General features: G+C 39.8%; 1 protein-coding gene across 9 annotated transcripts in view; it reads left to right on the top strand.

Moving 5' to 3' along the window:
• RABGAP1 (RAB GTPase activating protein 1) overlaps positions 1–19,812 on the top strand; it is a 130,572-nt gene that overhangs the window by 87,142 nt on the left and 23,618 nt on the right. For 7 of the 9 annotated variants that reach the window (XM_073314400.1, XM_073314399.1, XM_073314402.1 and 4 more), the window contains 4 exons: positions 9,220–9,333; positions 13,574–13,648; positions 16,232–16,357; positions 16,685–16,828. In XM_073314400.1, coding sequence (XP_073170501.1) covers positions 9,220–9,333; positions 13,574–13,648; positions 16,232–16,357; positions 16,685–16,828 — 459 coding nt within the window. Of the gene's footprint in view, positions 1–5,576; positions 5,701–9,219; positions 9,334–13,573; positions 13,649–16,231; positions 16,358–16,684; positions 16,829–19,812 lie in introns of all 9 variants that reach the window. The other 2 variants (XM_073314408.1, XM_073314403.1) reach the window with 2 other exon arrangements.

Consider the following 19,812-nt stretch of genomic DNA (forward strand, 5'->3'; position numbering starts at 1 on the left):
TTTCACTGAGGGATTGAGTTTAATTAAATGTAAAATACAAATAAGGTGAACAGAAAATGGGATACCCAGAATGTGCAACATGCAAAATATTCAACAATATACTACAATTATCTTTTTAATATTCACCCTAAGTTTAAGTAAATTATTTTGGATCTGGTCTACATATTGAATTGTTACACTTACTGCTTTGAAACAAATTTTATTTTACCTTTAGTTTAAATGTTTTTCTTGAGAAAAATAGGCTATGAAAACTTTCCATGAGGTGCGAAGTTGGATATTTTGGAGATCTATGTTAGCAGAAAATTCCGGATTTTACAAAACCAGATTGGAAAGTGGTCTGAGTTTTATTGTACTGAAAATCATTTGTCTGTCTTCCCTTTATCACTTTATAAATTAAACCTGAATTATTCCAAGAGATCATGAAATGATGGGACAGCTATTGTTCACAATCTTTGGACCAAAGCGATACAAATGTAAGAAAGAACAGATGCTTGTTGATCCTTGAGGAACATAAAGTTCTCACAGAGCTGATGTAGCAGTCTCTTGATAGGAATAAGTGTACTGTTCTGGGCAGGCATATAAGAACTTCATGTTTTGTCTGATTTAAACAAAAACACCTGACCTTTGCAAATGGTTACAATATGATGGGCGCTTCTTCCTGACACTTCCAGTTTATCCTGTGTGTTCTCTTTGCTCTTCATGCCTTTCTGGGGATAGTATTGTAGATCGTGGCAGTATTCAGTATATTTGTTGCCACACTTATTTCAGCAGGGATCTGTGTGCTGTCAAGTTGCTCACTTGCTGACATCTCTGATACTTTTCTGCAAATAAAACAGTTCTCTGTGTTGCTGACACCTCTTGCAACCTTTGTCCTAAGCTCTGACCACCTCTATTGTTTGTGTACTGACTGTTTGTACTACATCCTTGACTATTTGTCTTGCCCAGTCAGAAGCGCTCTCAGGATCAGAAGCGCTCTCAGGATCAGACCTTTTCCAAAAAGCAGTTTCCAGGACAAAAATAATTTAAACAAACATTTTCATCAAGTAGTAGAAAGAGCAGCCAATGATGATGTGCAAGCAGGCTGCAGACTCCCCTAGGCTTTAATACTAGCCATAGAGACAGCTTTTTATTAAACTCTAAGAAAAATAATCTTAAACATAGTATCTGGAATTACAGATATAAAAAGTACATTTTAAAATGTGCAATAATTAATGTAGATTACGTCTCATTATGTTAATTACCCTATGCATTTGTGAGCTGCTTGTGCTTTAGCCCTTCAAGTGTTTTGCTTTGGTAAAGCTTTTAGATTATTTTGTAAATTGAATCCCTGGTGTAATGAGTATGTAAGATAATTTAACAAGTGAATGAGCTTTCAGGATCTGAAATAAAGTCAACAGCCAAAAAAAAAAAAAAAGGTTCTGTAGTTTGCATTCTTGTAGTCTGAAAACTTGTGTATAAATGTCTTTACTAGCAACTGAAAAATGTTTGCATTGTTTGGGTCTCACCAGTCTGTTAAAAGGAATGCACTGTCATTTTTAAAGTCCATATACTTCTGGATGCTATTTATTGTTTGTTTTGTATCTTTGTTTCTACTTCAACCTTCCTGTGATATCAAAAGTTTTTGATCTTGGTGTTTTTTTGTTTGTTTGGTTGGTTTTTTTTTTTTGTTTTCCCCCTTTCAAATCTGCATCATAAAGTTATCCAGGGATGGATATTTTTCCAAATGAGTTGGAGGAGCAGGAGGCTACCAGAGGCTGTGTGCACATTCTGATGAAGTTTATTTTTAATGGCTGCCCTGTCTCAAACCTCCCCCCCCCCCCCCCAAAAAAAAAAAAAAAAACCAAACCAAACAAAACATAAAATTTGTCATGTCTTTCAAATGCCTTTGGAGCAGTCCTGAGAGAACCTCAAAATGTTCGGAGTTCAGAGAAGCCTTCAGAATTTTGGTACTGGTCTGGAAATAGAGCTTCCATGGGACCCAAAGATCCACCTTTCCCTTAAAGGGCCTTTCCCAGCTTTCCCTCCCACCTTTGTACCTGTAATTGCCTTCTTGGAGTGGTGCCCAGTGGCTCCCTGGGTTCAGGGCTTGGTGGCAGGCTTCTTTCAAGCCCTACTAGCCACCTTCTCCCTCACTTTCTCTACCCTTGTGAGGGGTGCCCATTTCATCCTTTGGCATCACCTTCCTTCTCCTTGCATTAATTCTCTCTCTCTCTCTCTCTCTTTTTATGTTCCTTAAGTCCTGTGTCAGGGTTGGCAGGGATAAATTGGGCCTACTGAGCTCTGCAAGAAGATCAACAACATGGGGAGAGAGCCCACTTGTCAGTGTCCTACATTGTCTACGTGGCAGCCCTAAATCCTGCATTGTAGCAAAAGTGTTTCAGGTTGCACCTGCCTCATTCTCTGGAACACTGGTCAGGACTGTAACTGCACAAAGATGGCCCAATCCGATGAACATTTTTGGCAGATATGCCATATTTGGGGGGGGGGGGGAGGGGGAACATGGCACAAGGGTTAAGACAGTATGTACAGTCCAGTTAATGCTGAAGCCTGCGTGTTATATTTATCTGCAATAGATAATTTTGTATTTACTAGCTTGAAAACTGGTTTCCATTGTTTGTTATTTTGCTTTTTAAAAAAACTGACCAACCATCCGTACTGGTGGTATTTCGCTATTCTTTCAGTTTTTTAGAAATTTTTCCCCCTGTTTAAAAAAGAGACTGATTTGTTCCAGCTTCCAAACTTTCCTCCTTGTTAGTCAGTGCAATGAGTTGTTATGGGAATTCTTATCTTTACAATACTTGCTCCAGTTCTCATGGCAGTTTTCCACTCTATTACTTTCTTTTTCTTCCTGTCATTCTTAGCTTTCTATTTTTTCAATCCCGGTTTGTGAAGGGTGTGTACTCAGAAGGGCTTCCTTCAGTTCCCAGTCCCCTGAAAGCATGAGAAATTGCCCAGTGAGCCAATTCTCACAGCAAGGTATAAAAATAGTAGTAAAGGAAAGGTTACACAATGCTTGAGTTGCAACAGTTTGTACTAATGGGTAGTTTTAAAAGCTGTGTTTTCAAAAACATTTTTAAAGCTTTATCACTTCCGTATATTTTTCTCTCCCCAAACTGTTCTAGTAGCAGGAACCAACTTCAGTGATACTTGAATTGCACCAAAACATAAGGAGCTGAGGGATGAAGAGTCACGCAAATCCAGGGAGAGACCAACTCTATGTCCAATCCCACTTTTTTGACAAGTGGAAATGATAGCCTGAAAGATGTATTTATGATGATTTCTAAATAGATGCCTTTGCAATTACTATTAAATATGTGGCTTAAATGTGAGATTTGTTCCTTTTGAATTCAGCCTTACTTTCACTACCTCACTGCTCTGTCTCTGCAACAGGACAAGGTACTTAGTATTTCGTACTTAGGACTTCGGTGACCTCTTTGATACCAGAACAGATCATTTTTTTTAAATGTAATTCCCCTCCACTTAAAAAGCTGGCTACTCTATTATATCTCAGTGATCCAAACAAATAAGCACATAGTCAAGTCAATGGGATTACTTGCATCAATAAAATTACTCATGCTTAAATGTTTGCATGATTGGGCCATTAAGCAATACATTTCTCTGGTTACTTCATCTACTAATTAAAGGCAATAAATACCCTCTTTATCATAGAATATCAGGGTTGGAAGGGACCTCAGGAGATCATCTAGTCCAACCCCCTGCTCAAAGCAGGACCAATCCCCAACTAAATCATCCCAGCCAGGGCTTTGTCAAGCCTGACCTTAAAAACCTCAAAGGAAGGAGATTCCACCACCTCCCTAGGTAACCCATTCCAGTGTTTCACCACCCTCCTAGTGAAAAAGTTTTTCCTAATATCCAACCTAAACCTCCCCCATTGCAACTTGAGACCATTACTCCTCGTTCTGTCATCTGCTACCACTAAGAACAGTCTAGATCCATCCTCTTTGGAACCCCCTTTCTGGGAGTTGAAAGCAGCTATCAAATCCCCCCTCATTCTTCTCTTGCGCAGACTAAACAATCCCAGTTCCCTCAGCCTCTCTTCATAACTTTTGTTGCCCTCCGCTGGATGCTTTCCAATTTTTCCACATCTTTCTTGTAGTGTGGGGCCCAAAACTGGACACAGTACTCCAGATGAGGCCTCACCAATGTCAAATAGAGAGGAATGATCATGTCCCTCGATCTGCTGGCAATGCCCCTACTTATATAGCCCAAAATGCCTTTAGCCTTCTTGGCAACAAGGGCACACTGTTGACTCATATGCAGCTTCTCATCCACTGTAATCCCCAGGTCCTTTTCTGCAGAACTGCTGCCTAGCCATTCGGTCCCTAGTCTGTAGCGGTGCATGGGATTCTTCTGTCCTAAGTGCAGGACTCTGCACTTGTCCTTAGTTGCCTTCGTTAACTTAAAAAGCTTATTCGTATGTAAAATTCTTTAGTGTTGCATTATGATTGATTCTGTTTTCCTAAATATGTGATAGACTCTTTAGACACATTAAATTGTTACAGAATTGCAGCGATGTATGGTACACAGATCATTTGCAAGACAATCCAATAACTTGATACTAATAAAGTTTTATTGCCTTTATAATGATATGGTTGTGACAAGCCACAGAGAAGAGTGTTAAACTTGGATTAAAATCACAAGCGACGTTCAAATACGGAATAAGAACTTTTGTCCCCATTTTTTATCAAGGGGATTTTCCAGAACAAAAGATCAAGTGAAAGTATGCTTTAATGTAATATAGGCAGGGCTGATAGCACAGCCTAATGTATAAGCATCACTTTTGTAGAGCACTTGAGGTTTCACGTGTTTAGAAGAGCCTCCTGTTGGGTTTTTTTTGTTCGTTTGTTTGTTTATTTTTTGTCTCTAGCAAAAGTGATTATTTTAAAAATATCCTGTTTGGAAACAAGCTTTCTTCCCTTGTGGTTCCACACTATATCTTGCTCTTATGCTGCAGCCTTTACGTGGAGCAAAATTCCATAACTTAGATGTTAAGGGGACATAATCTTTTAATTGCACCTCAGTCATTGACACAGTAGCACCTGATGAAGGGAGCACTTGATGCTTTCAGTAGGACAAGCTGCCTAATGAATTCAGAGTCTTCTTTTCAGATGATCATTTACCAGTGAGGAAATCTGATCTCATTAGCTGCCTAGGAAGCCCCTTGTTCCAGTACTGAAATGAGACAATTTATATAGTCAAATGGAAATCAACCAAGAATAAGAACATGTGTTTATTCTCATGCATTTGGTGATGATACTAGTCATGGTATTCAGCTAAATAAATGCTAGGACATGACTACCCCCAACAGGTGCTAAGATACTCATGTGATGAGTGCCCATATAAAAACCTGGATATGGAGAATGTGGTCTCCTCTGGAGGAGACTTACATATGGCACCATTAGCCTAACCTCCTTGCCTCTGATTGCAATTCAGACTCTTACTGTGACATTTTTAGCACACTTATTTCTATTTTGGAGAGGGTGTCTTCAGGCTTATGATGTGCTAGTTATCACGTGAGATTGAACGAACCGGTTGGTCCTTTTGTCTATATCTAGCTTCCTTTAACAACTGCACTGCTGATCTTTACCACTACGTACTGCACTGAGCTCAGTGGACTTCATGGCATCCTTCTTGTTTCAATGGGATTACAGAGCAATAAAGTCGTACACAAGACTGCAGGTGAACAAATGTGACTACTGATGTAAGCTGTTATATTTTAAAAAATTAGTACATATTTAAAAGATTTTGATCCTTTATCTGATTGAACTAATAATATCAGCAAGAGAAATTCACAAAATACATCATATCTACTCAGAGACAAACTGGGCAGAATTAGCAACCTTCCTACTTTTAAACCAAAGTTCAGATCAAACAAAGATTTTGGAATTCCCTTTAGGAAACCTCAAAATCAGTGAGAGAGTCACAAGTACAGATTCAAAAGAGGGAATAAAACTGCTGTTAGCTTATGCAATGTAAAGCATTTGGAAGCGAGCTCAAGTGAGATTCTCATTGTCTAACTGTAGAGACTAACAAATTTATTTGGGCATAAAGTTTCATGGGATATAACCCACTTCACATCTGTTGAAGTGGGTTATATCCCACGAAAGCTTATGCCTAAATAAATTATGCCACAAGGACTCCTCGTTGTTTTTACTACTGTTTACTCCATCCACAAAGCACTAGCTAATTGCCTTCCAAGTCCTAGTGGTGGCTATTGTAAGAAAAGCTTCCCATTTTTCTGATCTGAGGATTTAGGGAGCCAAGAATTCTCTTCAACCCACTGTGCTTCCAACCTCATTCTCCACCTGCCCTCATTTATTCTTCTCCTCCGTGCATTTTTTTTTTTTTTAAAAGAAACAAAGTTTTACTGCCACTTTCTGTGCAAAGCAAAGAATATGTAAGTTGAGCCATTTCTAATGACACCTTAAATAAAGTACCCTATTTACCAATCCATGAAAACCAAAGCATACTTTTGTATGGCTTCCCTGTTTGCAAACCATATTCAGCTTTTCAGTGCTGTTTGCTCTGTCTTGAGCTTATACAGTAGGAATGGTTTGCAGAATGAGGTGGCAGAGAGAGCCCGCAAAACAACTCAAGAAGTTCAGCTGTCTTTGCCCTTGGGAATACTGACAACTATAGTTTGGGAGTATGTGCAGGTGCCAATCCCAACCTGCTCTATGAGGAATGCTGAACCAGTATGTAGAATACAAATTCACCCCTTTCTGGAGCTGGGCTTTATTAATAAATAATACATTTGCACAGGTCAGATCACACCACCTCCCAGGCTTGGCTGCTCCTATGATTCCTCCCTCAAGCCTAGATCAGTGGGTCTCAAACTTTTTTACTAGCGACCCCTTTCACACAGCAAGCCTCTGAGTGCGACCCCCACCCCCAATACATTAAACACACTTTTTATATATTTAACAACATTATAAATGCTGGAGGCAAGCGGGGCTTGGGGTGGAGGTTGACAGCTGGCGACCCCCCATGTAATAACCTTGCAACCCCCTGAGGGGTCCCAACCTCCAGTTTGAGAACCCCTGTCCTAGATCCTCTCTCCCCAGACATCCCCATCACCTCCCTTAAATTCAGGTGAGGTAACAAGTCACCAGCCTCAGGGAATGAGCAAAATCCTCCTAACCCTTGACTGGCAAGATCAACACTTTGGTAATAGAGTGGGGTGTTTTTCTGACAGTCACTGCCAGCCTTTTACAGGGATATTTACTGTTTAATAGATCGCACTGCTAGAAAAAAATGTCCTGATGTTCATCTCAAGTTTTTGCTTTAGTTTTATCCCATTACTCCTAGTCTTATACTTTGTCAAATTCCTGTCCTTTCTAGCTGGTGACCCTCTTCAAATACTGATTCATTGCACCCACAGTGGTCACATACTTACTTGCTCGACAAGCTATACATATTCACTGTGTACTTCCTCAGATCAATTCTATGAGTCCTTTTATCATGTTTGTTGCTCTTCCTGAATTCCATCCAATTTGTCATCTTTCTGGATGAAATGCCCACAACTACTGTTGTTTGTATTTATGTAGGGCCTAGGAGCCCTAGTCACAGACCAGGACCCCATTGTGCGAGGCGCTGTACAAACACAGAACAAAGAGAGAGTCCTCGCTCCCAAAGAGCGTATTATCTAAGTGTAAAACAAGAGACAGCAGGTGGATACAGGCCGTCCGACCGACCGGAGGAGCACAAGGAAACAATAAGACAATAGGGTCAATATGAGAGGCAGCAGAATGCAGGAATCCTGCCTTCTGCCCTTGTGCTTTAATTGCTAGACAAAGGGTACAGCATCTGCTGCCTGATGAAGTAGTTGTGAAGCTTAGTTTTGTTTGCCAGCTACTCCAGCACCCTCAGATGAGAGGCTAGAGGGGACAGCATTCTGAGTCTAGAGCTCCTGAGGGAGGTGTGTTAGAAGTAGATCTATACATGTTAGATGGAAAATGAGGGGTGCTAGCATAGCATTTCCACAGGTTTTCTAGAAAGAGAAATACTTTGTAACAAGACAGGGCTTCTCCCTCACTGCCTGGTGATTTGCTGGCGCACCCACAGTCTTTCTTAGGCAGATTTTTGGGGTTGGGGGGGTCCAAACTTAAAACATCTCCTCAGCTCACCCTTTACATTTTAGGCTCTGACTGCTTCCTGCAGCTTCTGACCTCTGACTCACTGGGCCTCCTGCCTCCCCTCCCCTCCAATGCCCTCTTTTGAAGCCTAATCTGGGTCAGTAGATGGGGTGCAGGTGCACTGGCCCTGGTTTCTCTTACAAGGCAAGTGTCACCCTCTGACATACTGGTATCAGCCAGTTCAACAGCCCCTCCTGAGCCCATTGTAATACCTGGCCCTTCTTTCCCTACCCCACGATCCTGTAGTGCTGTTCTTGGTGCAAACACAGATATTGGAAAAAGCCTCTACCACCTCCACCTTCTCGATCTTAGACACCCCCTTTTCCAGGGTGGTTTTGTTCAGGGCCTTCTCAAGTAGGATCAGTTCCTTTCTTGGACTGGATTTCTTCACTTCCAGCTACTCCTGCTGTTTGTAGCCTCGCTCTATCTCCTTCTGCACGCAGTGTTCTAAAGGTGGTTGCACCAGAGCCACCTCCTTGAGCCAGGATGTGATGCCTCTGTGTATGCAGCCAGTAGAGTATGGCTTTTCTCTTTTGTGAAATCATGTCCTGCTCTGGCTTGGATCCCATTTCCTGTCTGTTCTCACCCTTATTGTGTCTTGGCTTTTGGTGGGAGGTGAAAAATGACTTCTGTCTAAACTGGGGGGTGAATTTTAGCGTGGCAGACTACAATGACCAAAGATTATTTGACTGGTACCCTCAATTTACCTAAGAGGAAGTAGAATTTGTGTAGTGGCAGTTGGGTTCAGTACGATTTTTTTTTTTTTTTTTTTTTTTTTTGGTCTACTGAATCACCACCAACCACATCCTGTAACACTTGATTGTATTTTCCTTGGCAGTCTCCTAGCTAAGTGCTGACCATGCCCGGACCTGCTTAGGTTACCAGATTGTGACCCGAGGTGGTAGGGCTGCAGGCTGTCTACCCTAGTCTGTATTGAGTGAGGTGCACGGCATATCCTGATAGTCTACCAGCCATTCATTCCAGCACATCGTAATTTATGCTGATTTTTAAACTGCATCACTTTTAACATACAGATTTTTCTCTCATGTTCTTGTTTTAACAGGAGTCTCCCCAGGACAGTGCAATCACTCGGGACATCAATCGCACGTTCCCAGCTCATGATTACTTTAAGGATACTGGGGGAGATGGTCAGGACTCCTTGTACAAAATATGCAAGGTATTTTATAACCTTGTGTGTAGTGGTCTTGGTCAACACACACTTTTTATGTTTGTAATAATTATGTTGGATTTAAATTGGTCATGTTTCCCGTTTGCTTATTTTTTCTGTAAACTCAGTTGAATTGAAAAGTTGCCACAGTGCAAAGGTTGTTTCAGCTCATACAAAATAACTTCAGTTTAATCCAGTTCCTAGTGGACTGGGGTCCACAACACTACAACCACCGTCACACTGGGCATTAGCATCCTTGATGGCCATCTCAGCAGTGAGGCCAGGACTAAAACCCAGGGCATGTTGGATAGGTCATGTGGGGGAAAGCATATGTCTCTCTCTCTCTCTCGCACACACACAGGAAAATAAATTATGCAGGAGTGAACCTACTGCAGATCACGTTGTAGTGTCCTCTTCAAAGGGAGAGGTCTCCATGTCTGATTTAGATCCACCCCTGTGAATCATGTCATTGTAAACTGTGAAAACTGAATGTTTATAGGGAATTATGCAAATAGAAATAAATGGCTGTTTCTTCATTGGTTCAACTTTCCACAAATTTTTCATGGTGAGTTTTGAAACTGAAGCGGAGACAGCACAACATGAGCAAACAAAGCCAAGAGATCGATTGCCCCTTTATTTCTGTGCAGTCCCTCGCTCTGCTCCTGCTGAGAGACCTGACAGTTTATGTGGCCAGGTGCCCACGCTTCAGAGAGAAACAACAACCAAGAATCTCATAAATGAGCTCACTGGGTTGGAACCTTTTTCATCTTGTCTGTCTATTCTGTGCTAAAACGTCTGGAGTTTTGGTTCCAGTGGGATACAGAAAACTAAACCAAACTGCAGTTGAGTTGTTAGAACTTGTAGTCTCTGCTGAAGAAAGGAATATAAAGGAAGGGATTGGAGCTGCAGGTGACGGTTAAGGTGCATCAGCAGAATAGTCTAGAGGGGCCTACCTCTGGAATAGCAGGGAGGCTGCTGATCAGGGTTATTGTGTGGTGATAGAGCTGCGTGGTGGGAAGCGTGACCTGCGTATGCCTGTCTGCGGCCAGTGCTATTAGACACTCAGTTTTTATAAAAAGAAAAGGAGTACTTGTGGCACCTTAGAGACTAACCAATTTATTTGAGCATAAGCTTTCGTGAGCTACAGCTCACTTCATCAGATGCATCAGTTTTTATAGGATCACTGGGCAACGCACTAAACAGAGGAAGGTGCAGCAAAGTGTGAAGAATAAAGAGGGACATCTCATTTTTATTCCTCACAAAACCTTTAGAAATCCTTGATCTGTTAAATGATGCAAATATTTCTGCACAGTTTTGATAGTTAATTTCTTAGTTAGATAGTTAGTTGATATTAGAACACTGTGCAAATGGGGATGACCTCATTTCTGTCCATCACATCTATAGATTGAGATACAACCCTAAACAATGCTAAATTAAAGTGTTTTTTTAAAATATGCTCTCAGAATACAACAAATACTTGTGGAACTTTCATAAGAGCTACATTAGTCTAACAAAAAGAAAGGGAGTACTTGTGGCACCTTAGAGACTAGCAAATTTATGTGAGCATAAGCTTTCGTGAGCTACAGCTCACTTCATCAGCATGCATCTGATGAAAGCTCACGAAAGCTTATGCTCACATAAATTTGTTAGTCTCTAAGATGCCACAAGTACTCCCTTTCTTTTTGCGGATACAGACTAACATGGCTGCTACTCTGAAATTAGTCTAACAGAGAGTAAAGATCTTGCAAAAGATCTAAGTATCTGTAAAGTTGAAGATAATTATGCATCTCTCATTAGCATTATAAACCAGCAGGCATCCATTTAAGTGCTCATTAAAATGCAGAAGATAATTATTAGGTACAAATGACTGTTTTCTGTTTGATCCAATTACCTTGTTTGACCAGAGAATCTCAAGCTTTCAGCACTCTGATTCTGCATTTAGAAATTCTTCATGTGTTCTATCCCTCAGGAGACATTTCTGCATTTTGAAGCTTAAATTCTTGGCACATAGTTTTTCATTTAGGATATCATTTAAAAATGATGTGCTTTGCACAGGGGACTGTCCTGGGCAGAAGGAAATGCTTGTGCATTTCTTGTGTATAATTAATCCTAAAATCAAACACTTGGTAACCAGTTAAAAGATTTTTTTTTCTGTACCACTGCATAAACCCAGTAATTTGAAATAGCACCCAAAAATATCAAATGTTGCTGTAAAAAATGCTTTGGAAACATAATCCTTCGGTTACATCTGTCTGATCTTGATGGTTTATCCAGTATATTTTGCGACAGTAACATACCAGCAAGATCACTCTTAAGCTAGCATAGGAACTGGACTGACTGTCTTTGCACCCTTTCCATGACTTCAGAGTCTATGTGAAATTGTTCTCCAGTTCCTTGGTGGTGATAGTTTTCCATGTGATCTTTATTTTGGAAGCAGACTAAGGTGCTCAATATCATCCTCACCCAAACACTCTCTTTAGTCTTGTACCTTTCAATATCCTTCTTCTCAGCAACAATGTTTTATTACATTAATTTTATCCACGTTAGGTTCAGCAGCTCTCCTTTTTCAATTGGGGTTTCAGATGTGCCTTTGTCTGTTGGTAGCTCCTTTTGTATATGTGACTGCATGTTGACCTGGTATCATGTGCAAGATGTAATGCTGCCACTGTAATGCTGTCATTTTAGAACTTAAGCATCTTATGCTGCAACAAAGGCAAAACCGGATTGTAATGCATTTCATTGTAAAGGGACCCCTCCCGAACAGATGGGTCTATGGTATAAAAATAATTATCAAATAATGAACTAAAGGTTAAGTGGGGAAAATATTTAATGATGCTTGATTGGCAGATGAAAGTCAATCCCTGGCTAAAGGCTTTGAAAAAGTATTTGGGTCCAAATTTGACTAGAATCAGGACTATCTAAAGGCTGGCATGGGGCATAAGAAGAGATAAGTGGGGACTAGATGATCATGATAGTCCCTTCTGACCTTAAAGTATATGAGACTTCTCTGTGAGTGGGATTGTGAGCCAACAAAATTGGTGCATGCTGTAATTGCAAGGCCAAATCCTGTCTACATATGCATGCCCCCATTCCCACTGCAGTCAGTTGGAGCCATGTATATATATCCAAGGGAAGAACTCTCCATAGACTTTGAACTCTGTAACCTTGAGGAACATCATGTGCCAACACGCTGCACTTAGGAAATGGAGGGTAAATCTATTCTATAAAGTTCACCTGCACAGTTAGATATCTTTCTTCCTTGCCTTACTTTTGTTAGAGACCTGTGGCAATAATAATTTAAAGAAGAGAATCCCCCAACAGGGCCTTGATTTGTCCATAAAAGCCACTATTTCACACATCCCCATTTGAGATGACCATGATACTGGATCCAAAGGTGGGATGGCACTGTGTACTGTGTTGATCTAAAATATTTTAGAATTGCTATCTAATGATGAGTTTGCATTGTCTCCAGCACACTAATGGTTGAGGGTATTCCACGCATTTGAGATTTGATACAGACTAAAATGTTTCCATTTTAAAATGACTTGAAAATAAGCTGTGTGTGGCTCGAAAGCTTGTGTCTCTCTCCAATAGAAGTTGGTCCAATAAAAGATATTACCTCACCCACCATATCTCTAATATCCTAGGACTGATATGGCTACAACTACACTGCACACAGAATGTGTCCATGGCATTCCTATACAATATGAAATACTACTTGCTTGCCATTTTTTTTCTCGCATAGGGCCCATATTGAAAATTCATGGGTCATTTTTTGTGTGTACACTCCCTGAGGCTACTGAAGAAATTTTAAGCTAATCCAAAGGTTTTCAAACTTTTTCATAGTACAGGTTGCGTTTTAATAGAGAGGTTGTCTTACTCCTTCCTCACTTGTATTCATGTGATTCATAATCTCCTGACATCCTGATTGCAACTACAGCAAGTGTTGCTCTGTAAAAGTAATCTTAGGAAAGTGATTTCATGTACTTTAAGCAGCCTTCAGTGTGAGTTAGGAGCTGGAAACAGTCAGCACCATGCGACCAACCAGATATCTGCTGGCCACCAACAATTGCTCTGCAAACAGTTTTTTCTTTGCGTTAATCGTTGTGCAGTAACATAGCAGCTAAAGCATATCCTGGAATCACAGTTCAGTCATGACTGAAGGTATACACTTCAGTTCTTATTTTTTTTCTCATGCAGTTCTGCTCTAGGGAGAGAGTACATCTTAAAATATTGATTCTCTTTTCAGGCCTATTCCGTCTATGATGAAGAGATTGGCTATTGTCAAGGCCAGTCATTTCTTGCCGCTGTGCTGCTTCTGCATGTAAGTCCCCTCTCTCCCCACATTCCAATTTATTGTAAGCCTCAGACAAAAAAATGCTCAAGTTTATTCAGAATAACTCATTTCAGATTCACTCCTATTAGTACAGTATAAGTCCCATGCTTATTTACTCAAATGCTTGTTTTTCCATAATTATGTCTTTGGGGGAAAGAGGAGCATGTTCCGTTTACAGTTCACTGCAGCATCAATAATGAGTTTGTGGTCAGCGTTCACTTCATTTTCCTTCTGGTTCTAGCTTCCTTTCTACCCCAAGCTGTCTTAAGTTCAAATCAGACTCTCTTGCTTTGTTTATGCAAAGTAGGCTGTCTGGATAGAAATTACTTTAGGGTTTAGGCTACCTATGGAACTCCTTGTAAAGGTACCCAGGGCAGGGGGAGGGCATTTCTGATTCAGTTTAAGTTTCTAGAGCTTTTATTGGTATTGATCATAAGGACAAACCAGGGCTGCCATGGCCTTTGGGTTAAACAGAACACATTCTGCAGCATGTTAGTAGTGTGGGAGTTTGTCTTAGTGGTTTGAACATTGCAATGTGTTTATTTGGGGAAATATATTCTAGGCCTTGTTTTTTGTGGTTTAGATGTTAGTCAATGACCAAAGATTAAAATAGATTGAGTCTCAAATGTATTATTTTTCAATTATTAGCATTGGGTAAATTTGTGCTTAGTGTAATGATCCCTTCTCTATCTAGGCAATGAGTGGTCTGAACTTACGACGGCTGCTGCTATCTGTTTTACACTTTAAGTACATCTGAGTAGAAAGTTTTGAGACTTACTTATGTTTGTGTGAAACATCTTATCTTATGTGAAAAAATATAAAAATGTCTGCAGCTACATGCTATTTTTAAATCTATTTTTTTTTTGGAAGAATGTCATCTGCTTTTTGTCATAAGTCCATATTTCAGACTTATTTCGACATATTTCGGGGGAGGGATAGCTCAGTGGTTTGAGCATTGGCCTGCTAAACCCAGGGTTGTGAGTTCAATCCTTGAGGGGGCCATTTAGGGATCTAGGGCAAAAATTGGGGATTGGTCCTGCTTTGAGCAGGGAGTTGGACTAGATGACCTCCTGAGGTCCCTTCCAACCCTGATATTCTATGATTTGAAACTGCAGTTCCTAAGCCCCGTAGGATTTTGTGATGATCTTCCCCTACTCCTCCAGCCAGTTTTGAGTGATTGCTGCTACCATGCAGAACTAAATATAAAGATTTTTGTGCGTCACTTTCCAACTGACTGTATGTATGGTTTTCAGAGCAATATTTTTCCATAATTCTGTGAGGAGACAGAAATATATTATAAACTACAGTCTTTATAAACAGAAGTCAAATGGACTGATAGTATCTAACTGTAATGCTTTGATTCTCTGTAACCTGTATAATAAAACTCTTAACTGATGGCGAAATTAATTCTTCAGTACTGTTCTGAACCCAATCGGTAATAAAGGTTTATTCTTTCTGCTAGTAAGGGGACCAAACTCTGCTCACCAATAGATATGCTTTCTTTAAGATGCCAAAATGCTATCTGCCTACCTTTTTGGCACCCATTGGATTAAGGAGACTCATAGAGACAAGAAAAGATCATTCATACATTTTCTTAGAGCTCATTCTTTAATATCAGTTGTTGCTTCTGAGAATGAGCTCTGTTAAACTGAAGGCTGCAACTTAAAAATCTCAGTTTTTGTTTCTTTCTCATTTTTTGAACCTCCTGAAAGGCAGTCTTTGGAGTGTGACTGTTAGGGGCTGTGATGGAATTCATGTTACCTTGTCTTATTGGAGAAGGTACTGCTGCATATACCCTGCAGTCCTTGAGCAATAAAGTGAAATGTAGTTTCTGCAAGTCCCTCACTGCCAGTATGGGAACATCTCTGCAAAGTTTTCAGAGTTCACTGACTGCATCTGTGGATGAATAATAGAGCACTTGAGTTAGATATTTTGACCTTTGCAGGAACAAGTAATTGAACTGAAGAGTCAGTCTTTACTGCTGTGGAAAGAACAGAACTGCTTTATGGTGCCAAGGAAAGATGTATAAATACTGACAAGTAATGATGTTTCTGTCTCCAACTGCTGGCAGAAAGGGGAGAGCGAAGTGTCCCAAAACAGTGTAGAGAGCTGCCAAATCTGAACTTTGGGTAGTAATAACTGACTCCCTTTTTAATCAGTTTGAATAAAAGACCATCAAATGTAGAATAAAAAACGCTACTGTGCAGTTAGCATCTTGTAGTAATACTGTAAAAGCATTGGTCATATCTGAACTGTGTTAGCTGACTACACTGAGGACCTGGACAGGTTGGGCTCACAGTCTGTAGGAGTATAATTTGATTCTGAAGTTATTGCCCAGATCTGGGGCAGCAACTGCATGAAATAGAACCCTTAGGGATCTTTAAGGTTGAATGGTGTGTTTCTAAATTGGGGAACTAAGAGGGAATTTGTCACACATCATCCAGTTGTTATGATGTGTGCAATTATCCTTATCTGTTATGAAAAACGGTTGGTATCTTGATGCTAAGAGCAAGATGAAAGAAGGAAATAGAATAATATAAAAATGTCAACAAGATTTGTTCTCTTTGACAGATGCCTGAAGAGCAGGCGTTTAGTGTTCTGGTCAAAATCATGTTTGACTATGGACTCAGGGAACTTTTCAAACAAAACTTTGAAGATTTGCACTGCAAGTTTTATCAGTTGGAGCGCCTCATGCAGGTAAGCATCCAGGTTGCTTTGAGGTGAACAGGTCAGGGATTGCAAAACCCAAGATTTAGTTGCTTGAGAGCAGCATTTGATCACAAGTGAATAGTTTTTGCACAATCTTATTGTACCCTTGATTGAGATAGAGGACAGCTATGCACCAACATTGTTCTAGAGAAAGAACTTCCTTTAGTATAATTATTCCAGTTGCTACTTGTAAAATGCCATAGGATAACATTAAATATTTCTTCTACTGTACTGTTCTCATGTAGATTTGAGAATTATAAGCAGGATATAAACAGCTGCTTTTAAGCCAAAACTAATGAACATCCTTTTTTTAAGGAGTGCATTCCTGACCTCTACAATCACTTTCTGGACATCAGCCTTGAAGCCCACATGTATGCCTCCCAGTGGTTTCTAACCCTGTTCACTGCGAAATTCCCCCTCTACATGGTCTTCCATATTATTGACTTACTGTTATGTGAGGTATGTATTACACATATAATTATATAACTTTGTATCTGCAGCAACTCCTGATGGACTCTTCCTATCAAGTCTAGCTTGGTTGCATTCTTTGTTCATGTCTGTTTTTTGAGTGCTGGACAACTGAGGCTTGACGTACAATTTCCCATATAAAAATGTAAACTCTTACATAAAAGCGGTTATGCAGCAATGGAAGTGTTTTTTCAGCATTTTTCAGATGTTACATCCAAGAACTAAAGTTGATGGCATTTTTTGGTTTTAGATTGAAGTCTCCTATTTCTTAGAGCATCATAATTTGTCTTTCGTCATTCTGTTTATTAGTTACAGGCTAAAGAGGTTAATTTTGTGCATGTAATCTCTTAACAGTTGTAAATCCTATATAAAAAGAATACAATATTATGGAGGAAATAATTTTATGTATCTAGTTTTTTAGATTTAACCAAGTAACTTTTTTGTTTTTGTTGCCACTTTTATGTCTAAGAACCATGTAATGATAGACAATATTAGAGCATCCCTAGAGTACTGAAGTACTCTGCATTTACAGCCCGACTACGCTAATTTTCACTTTGGTAATCTCATAGGCCCGATAACTCTCCCTCCAAAGAAACTGAGGTCTCATTCAATTTCTCCGCATATATTTAATAGCAAAATTCTTTGTAGTGAAATCTTGTATTAAGAAGACTTAGTTGTTTTTTATAACAGTATACTTAGCAGTAAGTTAGGAAGTAATTTAAATTAAATCTAAACTACCTTTGTAAACATGAATGAACAGAGCACATTTTGCAATGCAGTGCCCTTGGGGTTTTTTAATCATTTGTTTGCTTATTTGATAACTACTAAAATGCATGATTTCTCAATGGATCGCCTAGTCATTAGTGTGAAATAGTAAAATTCTGCTCTATTTCTTTCGTTTAAAGATTGCTGCATTCATAAATCTCCTGGTCAGTGTTTTGCCTATGTAGCTATGCTTCTTTGGAACCTGCTGCATGCTTTGCCTAGTTACTAGTATAAAAAAAGCAACAGACAGCAGAAAAGTGATCTCTGCATAGGGAGCGAAGATATCCTGTAAAGCGGAAGTAGATTCTACTGTTGAATATAAGGGACACTTAAATAATTAATCAGCTATTTTAATAAACCTTTTTCAGTTCAATTAATGAGTAGCCAAATAATTGGCATAGGGCTGCCTTCAAGAGCTAGTCATTTTTTCTCCATAGCAAAAATTTCCCAGGTTTTTGGAAGTGAGAGAGTTAATCAGATGTTAAATCCAGAGCACCACTGTACCACAGTGCTAGCTCTACTGCTAATAGAAGTGATAGAAGCAAGTTCAGTCTTAATTTTTTGCTGTTAAAGTCAAAACTCAAAGACATAAGAGATGGAGAGAAAACTAAGCCCTTAACCGGTAATGTCAATAAAAGTCTAGCATATAGGAGGTGGAGCTGCCAGATCCTCTAGTATTGAGCTTGCGAGTAGGTTCCCCCTTTTATATAACCTAGAATAAGAGAGGATCCATAAAAGATGTGGCATTGAATAATGAGGTGGAAGGACAAATTGATATCTTGCATACATGCTTAAACTGTTGGCCAGAATATTGCATAGCCCCGTGCATAACTGATATTTTCCTTTTCCAGTCTTCAGTATCTGTAATCTTTTTTTATGCTGTAGCCATTTGGGGTGGGGGGGAGTGTATGGGGGCTGATTTTCTCAGTCATCACATCTTTGCCCTCCTTTCTCACCAGAGGAATTATAAAATTTTTCCAATATCAGAAAAGGGTCTAAGAAAAAAGTCCCTTGCCCCTTAGGATAAAGTGGCTAAATGAGCCTTCTTAACAAAAGGGGAAGGATTCAACTTTGTATTTCTTTGTATACTATTCATTATGGCAAAGGGGGTATTGACATTGAGGAAATATTAACTATCCATAACACCACCTCATCTGTAGTGTCTGACCTTAAAAGTTCATAGGTTTTTTTTTGTTTTTTGTTTGGTTTTTTTTTAGTGGGAAGAATGGCAGCTTGTCTTTGGGGTTTATTAAAGGATGTTAGCGGGGGTGGGGAGGGTTCTACACATATAAATAAGATGTTTTACAAACAGATCAGCAGAGTGGGTAATTCCTGTTTAGGTAGAAAATAAACATATTACATTGGCCAAAGGAACTATTATGTTGCTATATTTGAATCTGATGCTTTTGGGAGGTTACTCTATTGAGATGTTAAACAGCCTTGAATTGACCAGGTGGGAAATAAAAATTAAAATGCATCAGAATAATGCTGAGTTTTGCCATTCTGAGGTTTCTAGTGTAGAGATGTGTCAAGGGTTTTTTCTTTGAACAATAAGGGCAAGTCCCAGCTAGCATAGGAACCCCCCAGGAACACCTCCCATTGAAGACCAAAAAAAAATGTCTCCTCCAACCTGAGCATTGCTTCTGGAGCTAAAAAGCATGTCGGTGTATTGCTGTGTGTACTGCATAGAGTGGTGATAGATTTCTGTTTGAGAGAGGGCACAAGAAGGGAAAGTATCCAATCAACCAACTATAATAAAATCTGGTGGGACTGACAGCCGATCAGAAGAGCTGATGATACATACTGAACACTTTTTATCTTGATCATTTGATACTCGGGTTGTAGCAGACTGTAAAATTTGCTACAGCACGCAGTACTGATCGGAGAGCACCCATGTGCTGTGGCAGGCAGCCCAATACATTCTTAAAAATAAAATCAAGACAGTCCTGTACTCGAGGCAGGGTTTCAAGCTGAACTTGAATTCCACAGCAAGGTCTCCTGGTTTCTTGGGCACTCTGGTGTCACACCACCACCCTCCTCTAAATTTTAAATAAACTATTGAATTCAATACATTAGCCCCACATTTTAATTTTCCAGGAGGCCGCAGGTTTTTGTCCTGACAGTGTGCCTTGTAGACGTTGCCTGGGGAAAGCTGGAGTTTTGGCACCTGAGTAGAGAGCAGCTATGGCTTCTGGCACCCAAGGAGGGCT

The sequence above is a fragment of the Lepidochelys kempii genome, chromosome 16 (assembly GCF_965140285.1).
Source record: "Lepidochelys kempii isolate rLepKem1 chromosome 16, rLepKem1.hap1, whole genome shotgun sequence".
NCBI lineage: Eukaryota > Metazoa > Chordata > Testudines > Cheloniidae > Lepidochelys > Lepidochelys kempii.